Source organism: Varroa destructor, unplaced genomic scaffold, assembly GCF_002443255.2.
Source record: "Varroa destructor unplaced genomic scaffold, Vdes_3.0 BEIS01000002.1, whole genome shotgun sequence".
Taxonomy (NCBI): Eukaryota; Metazoa; Arthropoda; class Arachnida; order Mesostigmata; family Varroidae; genus Varroa; species Varroa destructor.
In genome coordinates, this window is record NW_019211455.1 from 5,628,327 (window position 1) to 5,648,178 (window position 19,852).

General features: G+C 41.6%; 1 protein-coding gene across 6 annotated transcripts; it reads right to left on the bottom strand.

Annotated features, from left to right (window-relative positions):
* Window positions 1-1,171: 1,171 nt before the first annotated feature.
* Window positions 1,172-17,324, bottom strand: LOC111245958 (uncharacterized). Of its 6 annotated transcripts, none has more exons than XM_022795010.2 (7): window positions 17,169-17,324; window positions 10,094-10,208; window positions 7,255-7,424; window positions 6,951-7,127; window positions 5,442-5,996; window positions 2,566-3,582; window positions 1,172-2,420 (listed from the first exon to the last, which is right to left on the bottom strand). In XM_022795010.2, exons 2-7 carry the CDS (start codon window positions 10,206-10,208, stop codon window positions 2,244-2,246), a joined length of 2,211 nt encoding a protein of 736 aa, XP_022650745.1. In that variant the 5' UTR covers window positions 17,169-17,324; the 3' UTR covers window positions 1,172-2,243. The 6 variants fall into 6 exon arrangements, with proteins under 6 accessions (XP_022650745.1, XP_022650747.1, XP_086835321.1 ...); XM_022795012.2 differs by having other exon boundaries at window positions 10,136-10,208; window positions 17,169-17,323; XM_086979195.1 differs by lacking the exon at window positions 17,169-17,324 and adding an exon at window positions 13,230-13,560.
* Between the last annotated feature and the right edge of the window lie 2,528 nt (window positions 17,325-19,852).

A 19,852-nucleotide genomic window follows, 5' to 3' on the forward strand; every position in this document is an offset into this window, starting at 1 on the left:
CCCATATATAATTTTAAAAAGGTGCACGCTGTAGCTTAGAGAAGGAACCTGGGTATTCTATTTGAGCTCTGGTTCGATGATCAGACGCGGTTGAATACGACAGTGAGGCAATATTGTACAAAGCTGTTTGGACATCTATAGGCTATCAGTCTTGATCGTTCGCTAGCAGAACTCGTTCTCGAGGACAAAGCCAGTTATGACTCACCATCTACGGTGTACGGTCAAACATTTGAGACCCGTTGTGATGGCGTGTAGACGGCCTGAATCAATAGCACGTAAACTTGCGTCGGCCATTGTTTGAAAGGTCATGTCATGGGCACGTACAATCAATGTCATCAAGCATCATCCAACTGCACTTTTTCAAACTGCAAAAAAGTTGCATTTTTTTTTTGCATTTTACTGCGTGTAAGGGGATCGAAAGTACTACGCTATCGAATGTCTTGATTCCGCTTCCCGGATAGCGTATTGAGCATAGGTGGTGCAGCATAGTAACTTAGCGGCACCATCTAAAGAAGCGTTTATATTGATCTCTGCGAGAAAATAAATAGGAATTGTCGAATGCGCACGCAGGAAGGGAACATACATAACGTAGGTTATGTTATGTATCATTAAACAACATTTACGTGCGATTGTATAACGTTTCGCGATATTCACTAATGACATGCAGATCGAAATCAACCACTCACCTCTATACTCCCGGGGGAACCGCTTTGGCAACACCTCACGACCATTGTTAGCTGACGGAATACGGTGGTCGAGCAACGGAAGAAGTAGAAAAAAAGTTGCCTACCGTAGTATCATAGTTAGTTCGCGTCCTTGACCAAAGTCCAAAGTCGACAACGAACGAATCAATAGAACATAAGCATTTTGTAAAACCACAGTCGCCGGCGTAGAAAAATAAGGAACAGAAGGGACAAACAGATAGACAGCTATGTACCAAAGGCACTTCGAAAAAAACCGGCACCCTATGTAGCCAAATACAATTTACGTCTCGCCTATAGAATTGTAAAGGAATACATGCACAGGCATTAGGATGCTGACGTGCATATTTTGTGTGAGTCTCCTCTTCTAATCGCCGTGTTTCGATTAGAACAGACGACGATCTAACGCCTGTCCTCAGGTAGACTTCAATTGAATCCTCTTTATGCTCCTAAACAAAGGCTGCGTTCACTAACTCTCAAATAAAATTGCTTTATTTTTTAGCTGTAACAAGTATAAATATTTAAACCAACTGTTAATTTCTAACAGATGTGGCATCCGTTATAAATATTGTAAATGCTTCAGTGCACGACCAGTGGCTATCTACTATCGTACTTTCTTTTCGCGACCGATCGCTCGGGTGTAGCTGAATAGCTTGCCGTTGGTATCTAACAAACGTGTGAACTAGATTGGCGGTGTTACATGCTGTGCGGACCATATAAGTTCAGCACTATATTCTTGCATCCCTCGAACTCTTATTATGTTTCTGTGAATATTCTTAGCTTGAATGTACTTTTTAAAAGGCCTTGTCTGGCATCGATTTATATTGTTATACGATAGACACATCGGATCTATAGCATCTCTGTTAAGGTCGGGGTCTAGCCCCTATGGCGAAATGCCTATTTACAAACAAGGTGGAATGTTATTCATTAGTGCAAATAATGTGCAGTGATGCTATTTATAATAGTATACATACGACTCTTGCGGCTGCTTGAATCTGTATAGTGACACAGGAACCACCATTGCGTTAAATCTCTACGTTTTAACTCGCGATACTAATCAAAGAAAGTTCTAGTTCACGAGCACCGTTTCAGATATACGATATGGTAACGTTTTTTGTCATCACCAGAAATGTCGTTTGCACCATGTCTATGTGCTGTTTGACAAGTACAGCATCTTGATAAAACTCAACAGCTTTCTCCATGTCGAGTTCAACCGGATTGCGTAACAGACTATTTTTGTTTCGTGTATCTTCACGGAGAAGAACCGTTTACAGTGTTTTTCTCGAATACTTGCCTAATTTTCAAGAACAAGTGACTGGAAGTAAGTTCATCTTTTTGGCCATACTTTCACTCTTTAACTGGATGGCAGCCGCAAAAAAAATAATGTAGGAATATCATCTTGTATAAGTTCACCAGAACGTATCTTTTGAGATAAAGCTTCGGCTATTATTGTTGTTATTAAAGCACTGGCAAACAACAACGCATCCTGGGAGAACAAAAGCTCGAGCAAAGACGGCCAGCGTCTCCATGAATCGGTTCTATCTATTCAGATGCGACGGTTGCACTAGCGAGGACAGTTTCGATCCATGGTCGGAACTTCGCCATATTTACATAAACACCTGGCACGCCAGGAGTTCCACATCCGATGCCCCATGACACGAGGCCCACCACCTTCCATACGCCCTGATCTTCGCAAACCAATGGACTTCCACCGTCGCCCTGCAAGGGTACAAACGATCAGTTGTTCGTTATCAGTTATTTCCACATAAATACTATCACCCTTTTTACAACGGATGGAACAATAATTTTGATACCTCCATGTTTGTTCGTACGAGGTGATCTCTATTGACAAGAATGTACATACCGTGCAAGCATCCTTTCCAGGTTCTCCTCCGGCGCAAACAAAGCTCGTATGCAGCTTGAAAAGAAGTCCTAGACGCGTTTTGCGCAAACGATCTTGGCAATCCAGAGGATCAAGTAATGGTACGTCGACCTTGCGTAAGACGTGCTGATACGCGCCCTGTGGGCCGAATGCGTCCTTGCCCCATCCGGTGACCCAACAGTGCTGTCCGATAAAGTTAACGGCCACTTCAGGTAGACAGGCGGCGGCGATATGCGGGGCGTTCAGATCAACCGGGCCGTCCATACGCAATAAAGCCAAATCGTTGTTCAGATTACCAGGAAAGAACTCCGGGTGGATAACTACGTCCGTAACGAGTTTCTCAACGTGAGCATATAACTCATCCTCACGATGGACGTCCCATTCACCTAAGCGCACTTTCAATTCATGAGGCCGGAGATTCTTAAGACAGTGGGCGGCTGTAGCAATCCATTGACTAGCAATAAGTACACCGCCGCACACATAGAGGGACTCGTGCGGACCGAGTCGTTTCATAATACCGACGTGCCAAGGAAATTCGGCAAAGTCGGTTCCAGATTCAGGGTAGTTAAGGTTGGCAACACGTCCGCGGGCTCCGTACGAGTTCCTGGAACCGCAAGTCGGATATGATTGCTGAAGCCCAATAGAACTGACAGGAGGGTAAGCCCCAGAAAAATCGGAGTCGCTAGACGGAACAAATGCTTGCGGGAAGTCCTGTTTGCCAAAACCTGGCTTATTATCGAAATCGGTGAAGGAATTAACTCGTTTGCTGTCAGGCGCAAAGGCGGCCGCCTTCAGGGGGAAGGAATCAGCAGGAAGAGCGTTACGATCGTAAGATGGTGGGATTCTGCAGCAGGTCTTAAGTACTCCACAATGTCCGAAGTTGACGCCTAGCATCCGCTGCATAATCTCCGTTGCGTAAGCTGGGGCTTCCTCACGTCGCGATTCAACGCCCTTCGTAGAATTAGCCTCATCATCTTTTATTTCGCCTATGAACTTCTCCTGTGTAAGAAAAAAACATTGAACTTTCAATTTAGATGTGCGATACCTTAATGAACTACGTGTTGTCTACTATTGAGAAAGTGCTTCAGCAATTCACTCCAATTCAATAACATTGTACGAAAAAAATACTTTGTAATTTAAGAAAATAATCGTTGACTAGGCGAAGGTACTAATAAAACAGCGTAAATTAGCTGCAGTTATGAATATCTAGTTATCATATTCTACCATTTGCTCGAGGAACATCATCTTTTTTCTTATGCAAAAAATACTGATAGATTACTAAAACAGAGCATAAGGCCTTTTTGTTCTACTTTTTTATCTATCGTTCCTCAAAAACAATGCAAGTATGCCTTTCTGTCAGCTGTGCGGTTTTCCGATTTAACATCACGTTATCGAGTAGTAGTCTTCGTCAATGACGCTTCGCGACTAGCACCCACCCCCCGCTTCTGTGATTCCATCGGAAGTAGAAGAATTTTTGAAGACTATCGCTGTTTGCAGCCAATGTTTGGACCACTTTTCTTTCTGATAGAGCCCGATATTACTACTATACAGCTACTGAATGAAGACATTGTGCCCCCATTACGAAAGCATAGCATGTAAGCCCAGCGCGCTCCACTGGTCATGGCCATAAGAAGGGAAGCAGCGTCATCGATGATGCGACGTTGCGCAGCAGATGAAAAGGCTCTAACGTTAAGACTCCTTGAGCCAAGTGCCCCTACATTGCCCAGCCCCACGGATTACATGGCATTTAGACGGTGCGCTGGCTTCGCTGAAGGCGACGCAGCAAGATTACCGTAATGAAACATCATTGAAGGCAGGCAATAGGTAAATGTCTGGAGGTTTCCAGATACTTCAGTAGGAGCTTGCATTGGTATAAAAGACGTCCATGTAATTGCGTCGCCGGTTGTCACAAATATAGGGACAGTTGTGACAAGTTGGGCAAAGCTGCTGGAGTTTTCTTTCCGAACTACTTAGCATCATATTAGAGATTCATACTTAGAGATTCTTAGCATCATATACCATTTGAGGTTCTTACAGATAAGCACACTACGTGAAAATTAATGGGTATTAAAGATGAGAACGTTGAGAACCTGAGTAGAATGAACCACAAATGTTGGATATGGAACAGATCCAGTTGCTGAAACTCCAAGATTGCGTAAATTTATACGTCTGTATAGGATTTTTTTTACATAACTGTATATAATGCGAGCCTAGCATTACAGATGTCGTATTTCAGTTTTAGGCTAAAAGAGCTGCTAGCTAAGGTTCATCTACAGGGTGCCTTTTCAGATAAGGATCTATTTCCTGATTTGTGCCTTTATTAACTGTGATATAAACGAAAGCATAGTTACGACGCGAAGATTGTTACCATTAGTAAATCCATACTATTCAAAGTAGTACTTTCAGCGATATAACAGTATTCATGATAAAATACGAATGTCTCTCATGGATCGCTTGCTCGTTCCAATTAACGCAATACGCTGTGGACGTCGAACAATAAGCTGCTCAATAGATCAGCATAAAAGGCACCAAATAGCACCCTTCTGAAAGAATCCTAGTTGTAAAAAAAGGAAGACTATAGCTTTCTGGAGCAGATACTGTTGATTTACTTTTACTTACGCATTAAAATATATGGCTTTGCGCAATAACGAGCACATGTTACCAACACGACTGTCTCTTCTGGCCCATGCTGGCCCTTTTTGACAAAAAACGGCCCAAACAAGCCTTGTTTTTTTGCATTGTAATCTCGATTCACAAAGCTAAACTTATACTTTTTTCACTACTGCGTGAGAAGGGACTCCTGCTAATTATTATCCGACTTGACTAATGAGATCTTGAACCAAGCTATTTACGCTTACATTCAAAGTTGGCAGCTCTCGCTTTGGGCGAGACATATCGTTGTCCTGTTTGGTCTGCTCATCGTCCTTGGCACGTTTATTAGCCTTGGAGTCCGCACTGCGGCCTTCTAGACTCAGCTCCTCGTTATCATCATTGGAGCGTTCGTCTATATCAAGAAAAGACTGGTCATGGTGAGGTACAGGATCGAATCGACGGGGCGGCGGTGGCGAAATAGGCTCTGCAAATCCCAGATTTGGTGGATACGATCCAGCGTTAGATCCATACGAGTCCACTCCAAATCCTGACGTGCTCCCGATCAGGAATCCATCCTTATCGCACTGGTAGTGGCGCACACAAACACATTCATCTTGTGCGGCTGGCGGAATCGGACCCAGCGATGGGAGTGATCCTCCAATGGGTACATACGGACGGTTCACAATGCGCTTGTCATATATAGGCTTTTCCACTGGCCTATACCTTTTATCAATAATGTTTATCCTTTCAAACGCCTTTTTCGCTGTATGCTGAGAAGTCGTCAAGACCTGCGACAATTGTACATCGTCTTTACGAATGCTCTGTAAATATCAAGAGCAAATAACATGTTAGAATGAGGCAAACATCTAAATATACGTACATACTCTTCGTACATTATGATCTTAAATAAATATAAATAAAAATAGTTAACCTGGCGTTTGAGTAATTTTACTGGAAAGAAACAAATTTTTTTAACAGTTTTTCCATGTGCTCTAAACAACTTAAATATTTCAGTAACATTTAATCTGATCTGTGAGCAAATCGGTGGACGTCTCTGGTGATAAGCCTGAACCAATTTTGCCTTATCTTACACAACTCAAAGACAACGATCTTGATACGGATCTATCCAATCGATCGGACTTTTCTTTATTGGGATTTGACGTTCGATTGGTGCGATGATTGGTAAATCAACACCTATGGCGGATTATCTTTGCTGTAAAGAGTAACGATTGTTCAAGTACCTTTCCAAATGGCTTTCAGATTACGCTGTCTACTTTTTGTCGGTATCCAACAGAAGTAACAATGACCTGACTGTGCGGTTCCTTGAATCTGTCAGTATGTGGAACTATGAAGCCATTCGACGCAGCCAGCTAAGGCATTAACGCTGCGCCTGATCTTCTGTCCACACTCTTAAGTAGCTCTACAATCTGCTACTAAAGCATGAACAAGTTATGACGCAGTGCGTGGCATTCGCCTGTTCACGAAACGGAACGCGTTTGTTGTACGTCTTCTTATTCAAAATGCAAAACCTAATAAAACCGATTCCCCTATTTACAAAAATACTTGCAAAGGTGAGCTGGGTAACATTAAGCAATATTTGTTTTATTTGTTTACTTGTCAATGGAGAAAGAGGATTCTCAGTACTTTTTCTAGCAAATCGAATCCGAGAACCGGTTAGCTTTTGTAAGACAACGACGTAATCCAACATGTCAATCCTCCAAATGGCAACGGATACCAAGAAAACGTTCAACTTCGTCGTGTTATACTGAGCTCACCTCGACTGGCTGAAATCCTGTGGTGGGTGGTGTGCCCCCAAATGCTGGAATGTGCGCATATGCTTCGGGATCGTTAACGATTCGCGACTCAGGGGCGACCGCAACTGCGTTGTTGACGATTCGGCCCTGCCGTTGCCGGCTTTCGAACGGGAGTGTCGCGTTATTGTGGGCAATTCTCTGTGAAGCAAGACAAAAAGTCTAGTTAGCGACACTCCATTTCATCTGCAACCAGGTGTTTCGATAATATCTGAATTTGTAGTTGGTGCAGTTGGTTCCTTCGTATCAAAACAAACATTGATTATACCTGCTCGTGATGTCTAGCAATCAGGTCAGCTCGAGCTCGAGCTGCCCGGCCAATGATGATTTTCGAGCCAGACTGAGTCTCGTAGACAGACGTGTCGTTCGCATCCTTCACTGCCATGACATAACGCACCTCGCGAGGACTACCTGTACTTACTTCTGTTATACTACCATCTGTAAGAGTCAATTGGGTGACTTTAGGACCTTATTATTACTGACTACTTGTGTAGTCGTGTTTTTGCATGTTAATTTTTTACAATTGCATTTTTTGGGCTTCGTATCCTTACAGAAAACTTTTATATTGTGGGAGAGCACCTGAGTAGTCGGTATCAGTGAAAGCAACCACGTCAGCGACCATTTTGTTCCAGGAAAGTGTGATCCTTGATGAACGTTGTCGAGGGAATGGACAGCAGTACACTTTGCCACCACAATGTAACCTTTACAGAAATCATTGTATTAATATACGCGTTTACATTTTCACGTGATCTCATCGGCGAAAGAAGTCTTTCCTTCTGCATTATTATATGTAACGGGAAGGAGGTGACCCCCTGTTTTTGGTAGATTCAAAGCAGTGATTCAGTTTTTTTGGGCAAAAATGTGTGTATACTTGTGTGGTTATATCGCTGGCATTGCAATGCTTGCCTGATCCTCATTACCTTGTGCCTGATTCGTTTTTGTGGCCCGACTCCTGTTTCAGCACTTCCAACTCTTACTTTAGCTGCTTTTTGTTATGGTTATTTTCCTGTTGAAGCGAAAGTTTTCTTGGAAGATGAAGTTAGGCAGGCGAAACTCCGCACTAGGCAAAGCTATGGGGATGTCGGTGCTGTGCTTCGACATCCCTTTGATGTCTGTAGCTTAACTGTTAGCTTTTACATTATCTTCATTCGCTTCGCTCAGCCATCATTAGCCCGGAGGACTTGGCTGGCAAGCACTCAGGCGGTCACCGGAACAGACCGTCGTGCGCACGCAGTCAGACCGACAATACTATAGAAGGATCAATGTTGCCCCGCATGTTCCCCTCACTTTCCCTTTTTCCCGTTGTCCGAGCTTATCTTGAAAAGCCACGCACAACGAACATATGTGCAAGTCGCTTGATTCGAATTTTGTGGTAATGCCCGCGTTGTGGACACAGAGAACACCTGTATGAGTAATGCCACGCACACGTGCACAGACTAGCCGAAAATCATTAGCCGCTCACATAGTACGAGTTCGACGGGTCACAGGCTCAGATTCCGCTACAAAGCAACACAGCGGTACGGCTGTTTCGATGGTAGTGAATAACATATGTGCCATGTGCAGATGATAAAAATGATGTCTCTTGTAACTTTGTCTTGCCCCTGTGACTGACAGACAAATAGAAAATAAATAAAGTTTGACGGAAAGTTGTCAACGATAACAATGTAACAATGCAGTTGCACAATTGTGTAGAGCTGTATGGAAGCAGAGCGAGCGTGGGACATAGAGGAACGAATGATCGATAGGGCAAGAAGTCACGTATCCAATGAATACATGTAAAAAAAAAGTCGCAGAGTTAGCTGCGTGTGTGGCCTGTATTTTTGAAGCTAATAAGGCACAATTTTTGAGTTAGGGGATTGGGGACAGAGAAGCTTTTTTATGTCAATAGGACTTAGTCGGGAAAAGTGATTTACTCAGAATCTGCTGAAGCGTAATCAACCTGTTAGCTTTAACGACACGGGATATCCGCTAAGGAGCACTGCTGTTATGTCAGACTTTTGCCGTATCTCTTGTTTGAATCTCAAAACTCTACTACATCAGGTACATAGTATATACGAGAGGCTTCGTTTGTTAGCTTGAAGTGCACCCAAATCAGATAACAGTATCCGTAAATGTTTAAAGTTTTAGATTAAACTAAGTAGGCACTCTTAAATAAATAAATACAAAATATTTTTTTGTTGCATTAGCGTCGCGGATGGCAACTGTGTTTCCAGTAAAGGGTTCACCTTGCTAGCCCTTTTTAACCTGTGTGGCCACCTTTTTCCTGTTTCGTGAAATTGTATCAAAACAACTGACTAATAAATAACAGTTTTCTTTAGCTACATCAAAATGTTTTTTTTTTTTGCCAAATTCAATGTCAAAACGTTTCTTACGTTGTATCTGTTCGATACAAGTAGGTGCCGTTAAATAGATGCTAGAACCCAGATATAACACGCGGTAATAACCAGTAACGTTACCATTAAATATGCAGAAAATGAGAAGCGCCTTTATATTAACTTAGATCTGTCAGCTTATATCAAACCAAATCAAACTGAGATTAGTATTATTATATCTGAAACCGTTCATCCATCCCTACGATGAAGTTAATAACTTTGTTGGGATATGGGGATTGGCGACCAATGGCAATTAAACGTCGGCCTGGCAGTCGCATACAGTTGACGAGCAGTTGGGTCTCGGCAACGGTGGGTTAGTTGACTCTGTCTATTATGGCCGACATAAACAATTATCAAATTTTATACGGGCTTCTCGTCTCGTTTACATATCTCATACTGCCATACATAATACGTATAAGCCAATCGACGCTACAAAAGATGGTACTCTAACGTTTATATGTATCTAATAGATTTATTTACTGTTTAAATAGCTGTTTTGGTTACAGAAATCAAGCGAGTTGCTGGGTTGGTGATCATGTATAGAGAATGTAGCATGTGCCTATAGCAAACGACTAAAGTGGCCAATCCACTCATATCAGATACAATGAGTTTCCGAATGATGTCATTTTTTCAACAGTGGGATTTTGTTTAATGTAGCCTAACATATCTTAATGCTGCCGAAGTCCCTCTCGTGAAGTCAAATCGGATCAAAGTCAGTTTAACTAGAGCTCTAACTTTGTACTTGCGATGATAAAACATCGGTCAAACTCGACGAACCTCGTGAAGCGTTCGCCGCTTCCGTTCCTACAGCCAGAAGTAGCGCTGTCACCCATAACATTGCTTCTGTCATCTGCGAAGGCAAAAACGTCAAACACAAACAAAAGTTAGCACTTGCTAAAATATTTTCTTATCAATATATTGTTTTCAAAATTATGTACACCTCAGAAAGCTTCTGCCGTATTGGACTATTTCGATATACAGCGCGCTCGTTACATCCATCTGGAACTAGAAAAAACCTTAATTTCAGTGTTTTAAACCTCGCCTATTAGTCTCTTTGTCTGACCTATCTGAGCATAACCTTATTCATGACGCTTCTCACGGTCATTATAGCCTTCTTTTCGTTGCCCGACGCTTATCAGACTGGTTGAGATTACATGGCCAGTGACTTAAATGCAGATTGCGGTAATGTTAATTTTGGATTCCCTAAACCTAATCATTTGCCCACTGCCCAATTTTTCGGCATCACATTTGCTAAGGGCCACTCATTATGTCTAAATATTTTACAATGATTCTCTAGTCCTTAAGGAGTTTCGCTACTAAAAACTTGACGATTTTCAGCAAATCAATGGAACTCCATTATTTCGCACCGATAAATAACACTTTTATCTACGAGTAAGCTTCATCCTTGAATTACGACAATTAGTTAGTCCTTTATCTCTGCTTGTGTCCGGATGTGAAGTGTCTATACGCATTTCAGTATGCTTTTGATCACTTCGAAGCCCTTTTTTTCTTCCTGTAACTATTGTGCGCCAACGTGTCTAGCGGTGCTCAGCAGATACGTATTGTATTATAAAACCCGCTCTGAAGTTATCTCCAGTACGCAAGAAAGGCCGCAGACTAACCTAGAAGCTGAGTTCGATATTGCTTCAGTATCTCGACACTAATTTTTATTGCCATCGGCCGCTTAATTCGTCTGGGAAGCCGAATATTCACGAATATGTATGCCTTCACCGGCTGCAGACGCCTGCATTTCACATATCTCAAGATAATTACTCTGCTCTTCTGTCTTGCTTCATTTTATGCGCTGAAAATCAGCTTTATATTCCCTATCGATTACATATAACTGGGTTATCTCGTTTTTTTACTTTTAAAAACAAGAGTTCACATCGCTCGTGCGCCCACGTCGCGTATTTATATTCGAAAATACGGTCATGAGGAAATAGAAAGAAGAGGTACGGTAAATCAAGGAACTGGAGCTACCGATGGTATTCTTGTAAGACGTATTACAGTTGTTTCTCCAGAATTCAAATGCCTTCTCATGAAATATAGCATTGTAAGATTACTAGCAAGGAAGACGAGGAAAGCCTACCGTACGAGGTTTTACTAAAAAGGGTAAATAAATATTCCCCCCAACAGGACAAACAATGATTATTATTTGTCATATCGATTAGCTTGAAGCGTCTCTGTGCGGCGTTAATCGAAAAGAATCGTCCAGCTCTTCGAAAGAATCAAACGTGCCATCAACCAACGCCATACATTCAGACCTGATACGCTTCCAGCTGTGAGATCACATGTTCGTTCTACAACATTTGATCATCTTCATATATTTGAATTACTTTTTACCAGTTCTTCGAGGTTATTATAAGGGCCACGTTTGTAAGGTTACAAGTTTTCATTCTAAAGCTGTCGTATAGCGAGTGAGGTACGTCAACTGAACCATCTGAAGCTATTGTTACGCGTCTTCGATATATTAAACATATAAAATCGCGCAATCATTGCAGGAAACTATTATCGTATCGAAAATGCTTCTGTACTCGGTTAAAATAGGGGTAAAAATGACGACTGGTGATGAGGTCGGAGGGTGAAAAGCCTATAATATTGAGACTGACGAACATATTCTATCAGTTGTACTTCTGCAGCAAACGGAAATGTTGACGGCGATGTGAAAATAGTCAACAAACTGTCGGCATGAATTAACGTGAATCATCGAAAGGCATTGTAAACAAAAAATAAAAAAAGTAGAAAAAAAAACATGCAAAATTACATTTTGAAATTTAGTGTGATTGATGACCATCATATTATTGCCAGATGCGAACTTGCCCATTTCTATCAGTAGATAAAAGGCGACAAAAAGTTCGGGTCTACTTAAGATATATATTTTTAGCACATTTCGGAAGTTACGACATAGATTTAGAACCTCTACGACAAATCTGTGGATAGACAAAACAACATAGCAACTTCCGGAGCCCTACATTGTATCAGCTCCGTTGTAGGACTTTTACGTAAAACTATGCGTCAGCAATAGCCTGCTAAACGCAGCGGTAATACTTTTAAATAGGCGGTAAAATACAACTAACTGAAGCAAAAACGGCTTAACCGGTCCGAACAACATGTCCATTTCAGATGGCTTCCAGTAATGACACCCATTTGTACGAAATCTTACTATACGCAAATATATTTTATCATTCAGTTAAGTATCGAAGTAAGACAGCCGGAGAACGAACACGTTCAACCGATACCAATTGCTTTACCTATTTCCAAGATGAATATACACATTAGAGATGCGAGGGAATAGAGTCATTTTTTCCTAAAAAATAGTTTCAAATTTTACCATTCACATATGCCCGGTCCACTTTTTTCAACTCCTCATCTACTCGGCTCTACTGTTGTGTTTGCCATTGCCACATTGTCGATACTTACGATCATTGGTCACTAGTCACCAAACGGGTACCAAGTCACAGCTGAATTGTTGGTAAGTTTTCTATTCACGGTTCGTGTTTGTAATCCTTTGTTGACCTATACGTAACTTTGCCTCCTATCGAGTGTGACGTTTCCTGTACACTTGTCTTCTAGCCGTCTCTTTTCACAATGTTATCTAGCACTTCGTATTTTTTAGCGATTTATACTACGTTGCAGGGCTTTCTTTGAAGTTACACAATTATAACACTGTTTTAAGTTTCTACGTCAATACAGCTCGAAGCAGTATTCTCGCCTGCACTCAACAATTTTCGTAAGACGTCCTTCTGCAGTTTTTAGGCCCGGCTGATAGAAAGCCACAAAGATCTCTTAAGTCCGTTGATGCTACAACGCTATCTAGCTGAGGTGTTTGCCTGGGCAGCAGCATGCGCCATACGTGTGCTACAGCACTTACGGTGTCTGTCGGTTAAACGAACGCGTGCGTCTTATAGAAAGTGAGAGTTCTCTCCCGAAACGGCTGGGCAAGGAGCAGCCAGTCCCGCCACGTCAATGGGCTGCCTGTGCGGTACATGGGGCTCGCGCCTTGCTGAACCACATCGTTACTACAACATGCGCAACTATAAGACAACAAACTGGGTGGGAATCCCCGCAGCCGAATAGGCAGCCGTCACGGAGGGCAAGGTCTCCAACTCCGATCGAATGCCCCGGACACCTGCGGGAACCCGCGCTGTGCGGGGTTTCCAGCTATTGTGCGGCAACAAGTCAACACACAAGGAACACATTTCGGAACGATTGTCTGAAAACACCCATCATCACTATCAATAAAGTTCATCAAGGTTAAGTCAGAATCTATACATCTTTTTAACATTTAATAATTCCCACTTGTATAAGCAATAGTCGAGCTGCGACGCTCTGTATATATATGCATCTTTTTTTTTAGTTTCAATCTTTCAGATCAAACCTCACTAATATTATTAGAGATATGTTCCCCTAATGGTGCCGGTGTAATAAATTTTTGTGCACGAAGACTACTTTATCTTCAGAACAGTCTTTTTAAATTTGCATGAATATCGATAAAATATACAAACCGAAAAGAGCGCCAATTGGTACACAGTCAGAAAAAGAACTGGAAAAACTTCTATGAACTTGCCTGTAGCCTGAAGTCGTTGCCGCATACAATATCGTAAAATGCAAGCGGTTAACTTCATTACATTTATATTGGAGCAGGTCACAATAGCTGGCGTAATTGTCTCAATTGAAATAAACAAGGGCACAATCAGTGTCATTGCTGCATCGGGTGCTGGCCAATCTTACTAAATTTCGCTAAGAAAAGCCTATAGAAAACATTGCGTCATTGTGTCGTTTTCGGTGTACCCGACAACTAGACTTTGTTAATAATCATATTATTAAAACGATTCAATAGAATAGAATGGTGCTATCGAAGAGAAATCCTGCTACCAACTATTTTTAGCAATATAAGGGAATCGCTAACGTTACTTTTGCGACAGACTCTACGTAGTGACAGGGAGTATTGAAGGCAACGCGTATCGAGGCAAACCGAAGCCCAGATTGAGTCACTATAACGTATACTGTATACGTATGTTTGTGCACGCAGCGCGCACAGGAGTCACATAGACCATTCCGCTATTAAGCTACTGCGAACCAGGATCTTCCAAGAAGACTTGCCCCGTCGGATTTTGCTACCAGCGCTACGACGATGTTGCGTAATTTACTACAGCGATAGCAGCTACCGTTACTTCGTGCATGATGGCTTGATTGTCTCCTAACGAAGGGACGACTGGCAACCCTTCAATTGGGTGTTCGTCAAAAATCCAAAGGGTTGAGCCCCGGTTCACTGTAGCCGTTTGCCGTATAATTACGCTTGAATCGGCGACGGCGGGCTTTGCGAGGATGCGATTCAGTTGCACTGATAGACGCTTGAGACATGGACGGATCCACAAAATTCGTCAGCCGCCTATGTCAGTTCAAATATATTACTGTCAAAAAGCCAGCTATGCACGCGTCACATGTATAGCTGCTTTCAATTTATTGCTATGCAATGCGATACCTATGGTAGCCTTGCATTACTTTGTTATTGCTTGCTTTTGATGATATTGCACTGTCTCTTTAAACACTGAACTTTGTTTATATGACCTCTCCCATTTGCAAATTATTTGGAAGTTAGAAACGAAATTGAAGCTGAACTGTCCCTTAAAGAGCGTGGTCAAGCCACAAGCGTAAAGACGGGGGTTTGCTGTACAGAATGAGATATGTGTATTTTTAAAGCTTTACACTGGCAAAAAGTTTCAACCGTACGGAGTATATTTAACGATTGAAAATCATATAGTGAAAAAGAAGGATTCGAATCTTATTATTTGACGTCCGATGCTGCGCGACTTCATGTAGACAGTATGAATCATGCAGCAAAGCTCGAATCAGCCACCGTCGCCCTTTCGAGGCAGGGACTTAATCGTTCAGATCGTGGCGCGCTCATACGATCCCGACTTTTAACAGTGGATCAATCAAAACGGTGCACGATATAACATAATTCTTGTTATACTAGATATTATCCTCGTTATTCCTCAACTGAATAGTCGATTGAAGGCCACTGATTGATAGTAATCACTGTTTGCATTGGAACTGTTATAAATAGTATGAAGTAGGCCAGCGTGTGAAGCTCTCTAGACGTATTCAACGGATCGAGCGATTTGCGGTTCTGTATCTCAGTACATTATAATCTGACATATAGCGCATGCAGGTGATGTTAGCGTCTGTGACAGATATTTGAAAGCTAATGAAGATTTAGTATATCTGTTTCTCATCAGAGGCACGCAACGCTCTTCGCGGACCGTAACAGGAATGATAAGCCTTTATACTTGATAGGACCTCATAGAGAAATAAAGCAGCCTCATTGTTTGAAAATGATTATGAAGTTGATGTTTCATATCTTCACCACGTACTCGAAACGCACTTTTACATAGAGTTTTCAGTTGGATCAGCCGGCCTTCAGAGCGAAATTCGAGCAAAACTTACTATATATATTCTCCGTTGGCCCAATACAGACGTACTTGATTTGACTTAAACACCAGATTATATAACAAACACGGCGATTCAAATTAGAAGACTGAAATTTTTATATATTGCTATAAAGACTGATACCCAGATGGATGTTCGGATCCCTCGGTTCGGCCTTCACTAATATAACAACAAGTTATTCCCATTACATTAATATTTCTATTTTCCTTGAAAATACAGTGCATGTATGCAAAACAAATTCACATAGCACGTTACGATGGTATGTTTTTTGGGGTAGCACCAGAAAAACCCACAGAAAAAGTCGTCAGGTTAAGCGAACGGAAAGTAAGGTCTGTTTCGATGTCATGTAAGACGACGCTAGAGTCTTTACTAAGGGATATAGGGCAGTATAGGCAAGATTTCAATAACACGTATATAATCAACCGTTTTTAAACAGTTAGAAAATTGAAGAACAGAAATTTTACCAGGCAATTGGATGCTTCCGATAAAGACAGTCAGTAATAGTGAGACTATAACAACATAGGTGAAGCGAAGATCATCTTTCTCATCCAACGGCCAGGTCAATATTTATACATTTGTAAGTCAGAGACAGGATGTTAGAAGTAACAGCAGCGAAGGAATAAATTTAAATTCCATAAATATGTTTTCTTTAGGACAAGAATTCAAACCATTATATAAACCAGGCTATCACTATGTCAAATAAGCAACTAGTTGTAAAGCGTATTAATAAATAGTAAGTGAAGGTGGATCATCCGTCCTGAGCGGACGTTGCCCACGAGGCATCTTATTTTTTTTTTCACTGGCACCATTTTCATCAACTTTTATTCTCAGCTCATTATAGCTGCTGCTGTTGCCTGCCAGTTAACTAAAGCGGACTGCAATAGTCGAAAAAATTGGCGTTTCTGTACAACAGGTTTGCCATTTTGCAGACTCGTCACTTTTTTATGGTGGATTTATTCCTGTAAAGAAAGGCAAATCTTTATCAGGTTTTAAAATAGAGATGGGCTTGTAGGAAACCCAAAACAGATATGTCACTTCTACAGAATGCGCTTTCGACATAAATATATATGTTAAGGCCGCATGACCGAGCCCAACACTCTTCAAGAGCTAAGTCAGCTGATTTTAACGGTGTTCAAACTCTAACGAAACTTGCCTCTCTTGATGACGCCAACATTATTATGTGCGAACCTGTGAAAAGAAGCCACTATGAATACTGTCTGAATATGTTTATGTGTCGTATAGATGTCGTAAATCGTAAAAGTTAGCTGAAATTTATCAACAGGGTACAAAAATCAAATATTAACCGTCCATGGCTGACTCGGAAGCGTTGGTAATGCAGGCGTTGAATACTACATACCCTGTAGCGACGCAGACAAATCAGTGATAGAACGGCATTAGCGAAGTTGGAAATAGCAACCGTAAGAGCAGGTGGCGTGCAGTCGTTCGAAGTCAATGAACGGCGGGGCTGTACGGGCGAATATGCCGGACGACAACGGAATCGGTCGTCGACTATACGGAGACCCAATCCAGGGTTGTTCGATACCCAACGAGTTAATTAGGAGTGTCTGCATGGACAAATCAATGAAAAACGATACTCTAAGGCAGAGAACTGGGGGTAATGTGGGTCAACGAACACTGCTTTTCTGCAACGGGACGAAATCGAGTACGTTATTGAGAGTAACTACTTTGACATTAGTGTCTATTAAACGTATGCTAACACGCTTGTCCTGCCATTGAAAATTGCGTACAATAGTTGTTGAAAATCACCTATAAAATCAGGTTGAAAATGATTTTTCTTGTTTTTGATTTTCACAATTCAATTAATTTAACGTTTGCTTTATTGACACGTATACAGTGTATAATATGCAAACACGCCGGCTGGCTCGTATCAGTAGACTCTGATCCTGAGCTGTAGTTGAACGAGATCAATGGAACCACCATAGTTTCTTTGTAGTGAATTCGTAGATAGTGAGACTATAAACAAAACAAAATTCAATCGTATGACCAGTGCCTGAAGCTTGGCTTTAAATCAGATACTGCATGCTTATATCAGATACGGAAGTGTTGAGGCGTCTTAACGATTTCGTGCAGATTTAAACAGAAATTCATCTGTAAATGACGAAATAAAACCATTTCCAAATCTTAATTTGTGGCTTCAATAATAAAGAATATTTTTGGAATTTTTTTCTTCCGAACATATAAAGCGTTCACGCTTTTCGGGATATTGTTAAAACGTTTTTTAAAGTAATTTAATTGTAGCATCAATACTGGCCGGCTAGGTCCACCTCTCCAGAGAGTCTGTTCTTGAAAACATATTGCAACAATTACCGTGCTGAATCGTCCGCGTCGAAACCAGCTTAGTTAGTTATGTGTGTATCATAAGGGTGAAGTAAAAATCGCTAGCAAGGCGTAGCTGTAAAATACTGCCCGGTGTCATAAGTAGACTTCCTTTCCACATGTGGGTGACTTGGAAAAACGTCAAAAACTTTGTGCCGACCTTTCGTCCCATTTAGCCAGGAGAAACGCTGACACAAAGTTTGCACCGTTATCGACGTCGAGGCTGCAGCAGTAACTTTCCAGATACTCGCACCCGGTAGACGTCGTCGGTCCTTCGTTGTTACACGAAGCAGTGGATGTTTACGTGCGCTGAACTAAATTACTTAGTACTGATTTGGCGATGGCGGACTCCTCAGTTTTACGTTTCATCAATGCATTGCATATATAAATCATCTGCCCTAGCAGATGATGTATATATATATATATGAGTTCACTCTTCGTGAACAGGGGGTAATGTAAATCATCACTACCCGAGTCGACAACAAGCGAAATGACAGCTGCAAAGCATTTTCATAACTTCAATAATCGTGTATATTTTTTATTGTTTGTTTATTCGCCTCTTCAAAGAGTCGCGGTACACAAACTCTTCTACAAGCCGACGTCATGAGCGGCCCAGTCCGCAACAAAGGCCATCATAAATCAGAAACAAATGTCAATGGATCTAGCTGCTTGAACGTTTGTCTCTATTGTTGGCTAGATATAACAACATTAATAAAACATCTTTCAGCATAGAAAATGCCAGCCAGCGCAACTATTCGAAAGCATCGGGAAAACCCACCGGATTACGGGGTATGGAATAACTTATCGCCACCAACTGTGGCAGTTGTTAACGTAACAGCATTCTCTGCTACAGCGGACGCCTCTAGAAATGCCCACTATATGTATATATATATATATATATATATGGAACACGTCTTTGACAAATTGATCAATATGAGTCTTTTTATGCATTTTTAATTGTTAAGTAGAAAACCATGACAACATTTTGAAGCTCCACATTTGAAATGGCAGGTGCTTAACGAGGCAAGCATCTCTGGCGTATATAGATCGTGACAAGATGGGGCCGTTCACTTTTCTGAGATCAGGTTGGTAACGATGCTGTCCATCAACACTACGTTCATTAGCTAAATAACTATGGACTTGAAAGAAGAAATGGGGCCCATGCCCGTGCGAATAATACAGTGCCCACTGGGGATCGTACTTTTACCGGGTAACTCACTCCTCTAGAGAAAGTGGCCGTCTCTCAGTCGATCGAATTCGCTGAATCTGTCATTATAGCGAACAAAAAAAGCACACTACCTAGCACGTATAGGATTTGCAACAAGTTTAATACTGCGCTCTACGGAAGTCTAGTCCTTGCTAGATGCAATACACATGGAACAGCAGCTTCTCAGGCAACGTTCTACCGCACCGCTAGCACATACAGTAGGGTAAATTTTTCAGTTCCGATATGTCGGACACTTATTGAACCCTTTTTTTGAAACAGCTCTATCAGGCGTTTCGTTTATATGGCTAACTGGCTAAAAGCTGAAGTCCGTAAAATTATGAATTGCATTTTGCTAGGAACGACCGTGAACAGCTATCTTTCATTTCTTCTTCGAAACTTTTGAAAACGACAATTAGGTTGGCTTTGAGATGGGGGTTCTGGGTTTTCCAAATGACTTGTTATTTGGCGGCTGCTTGGACGTGTTCGTTTGCTACTGA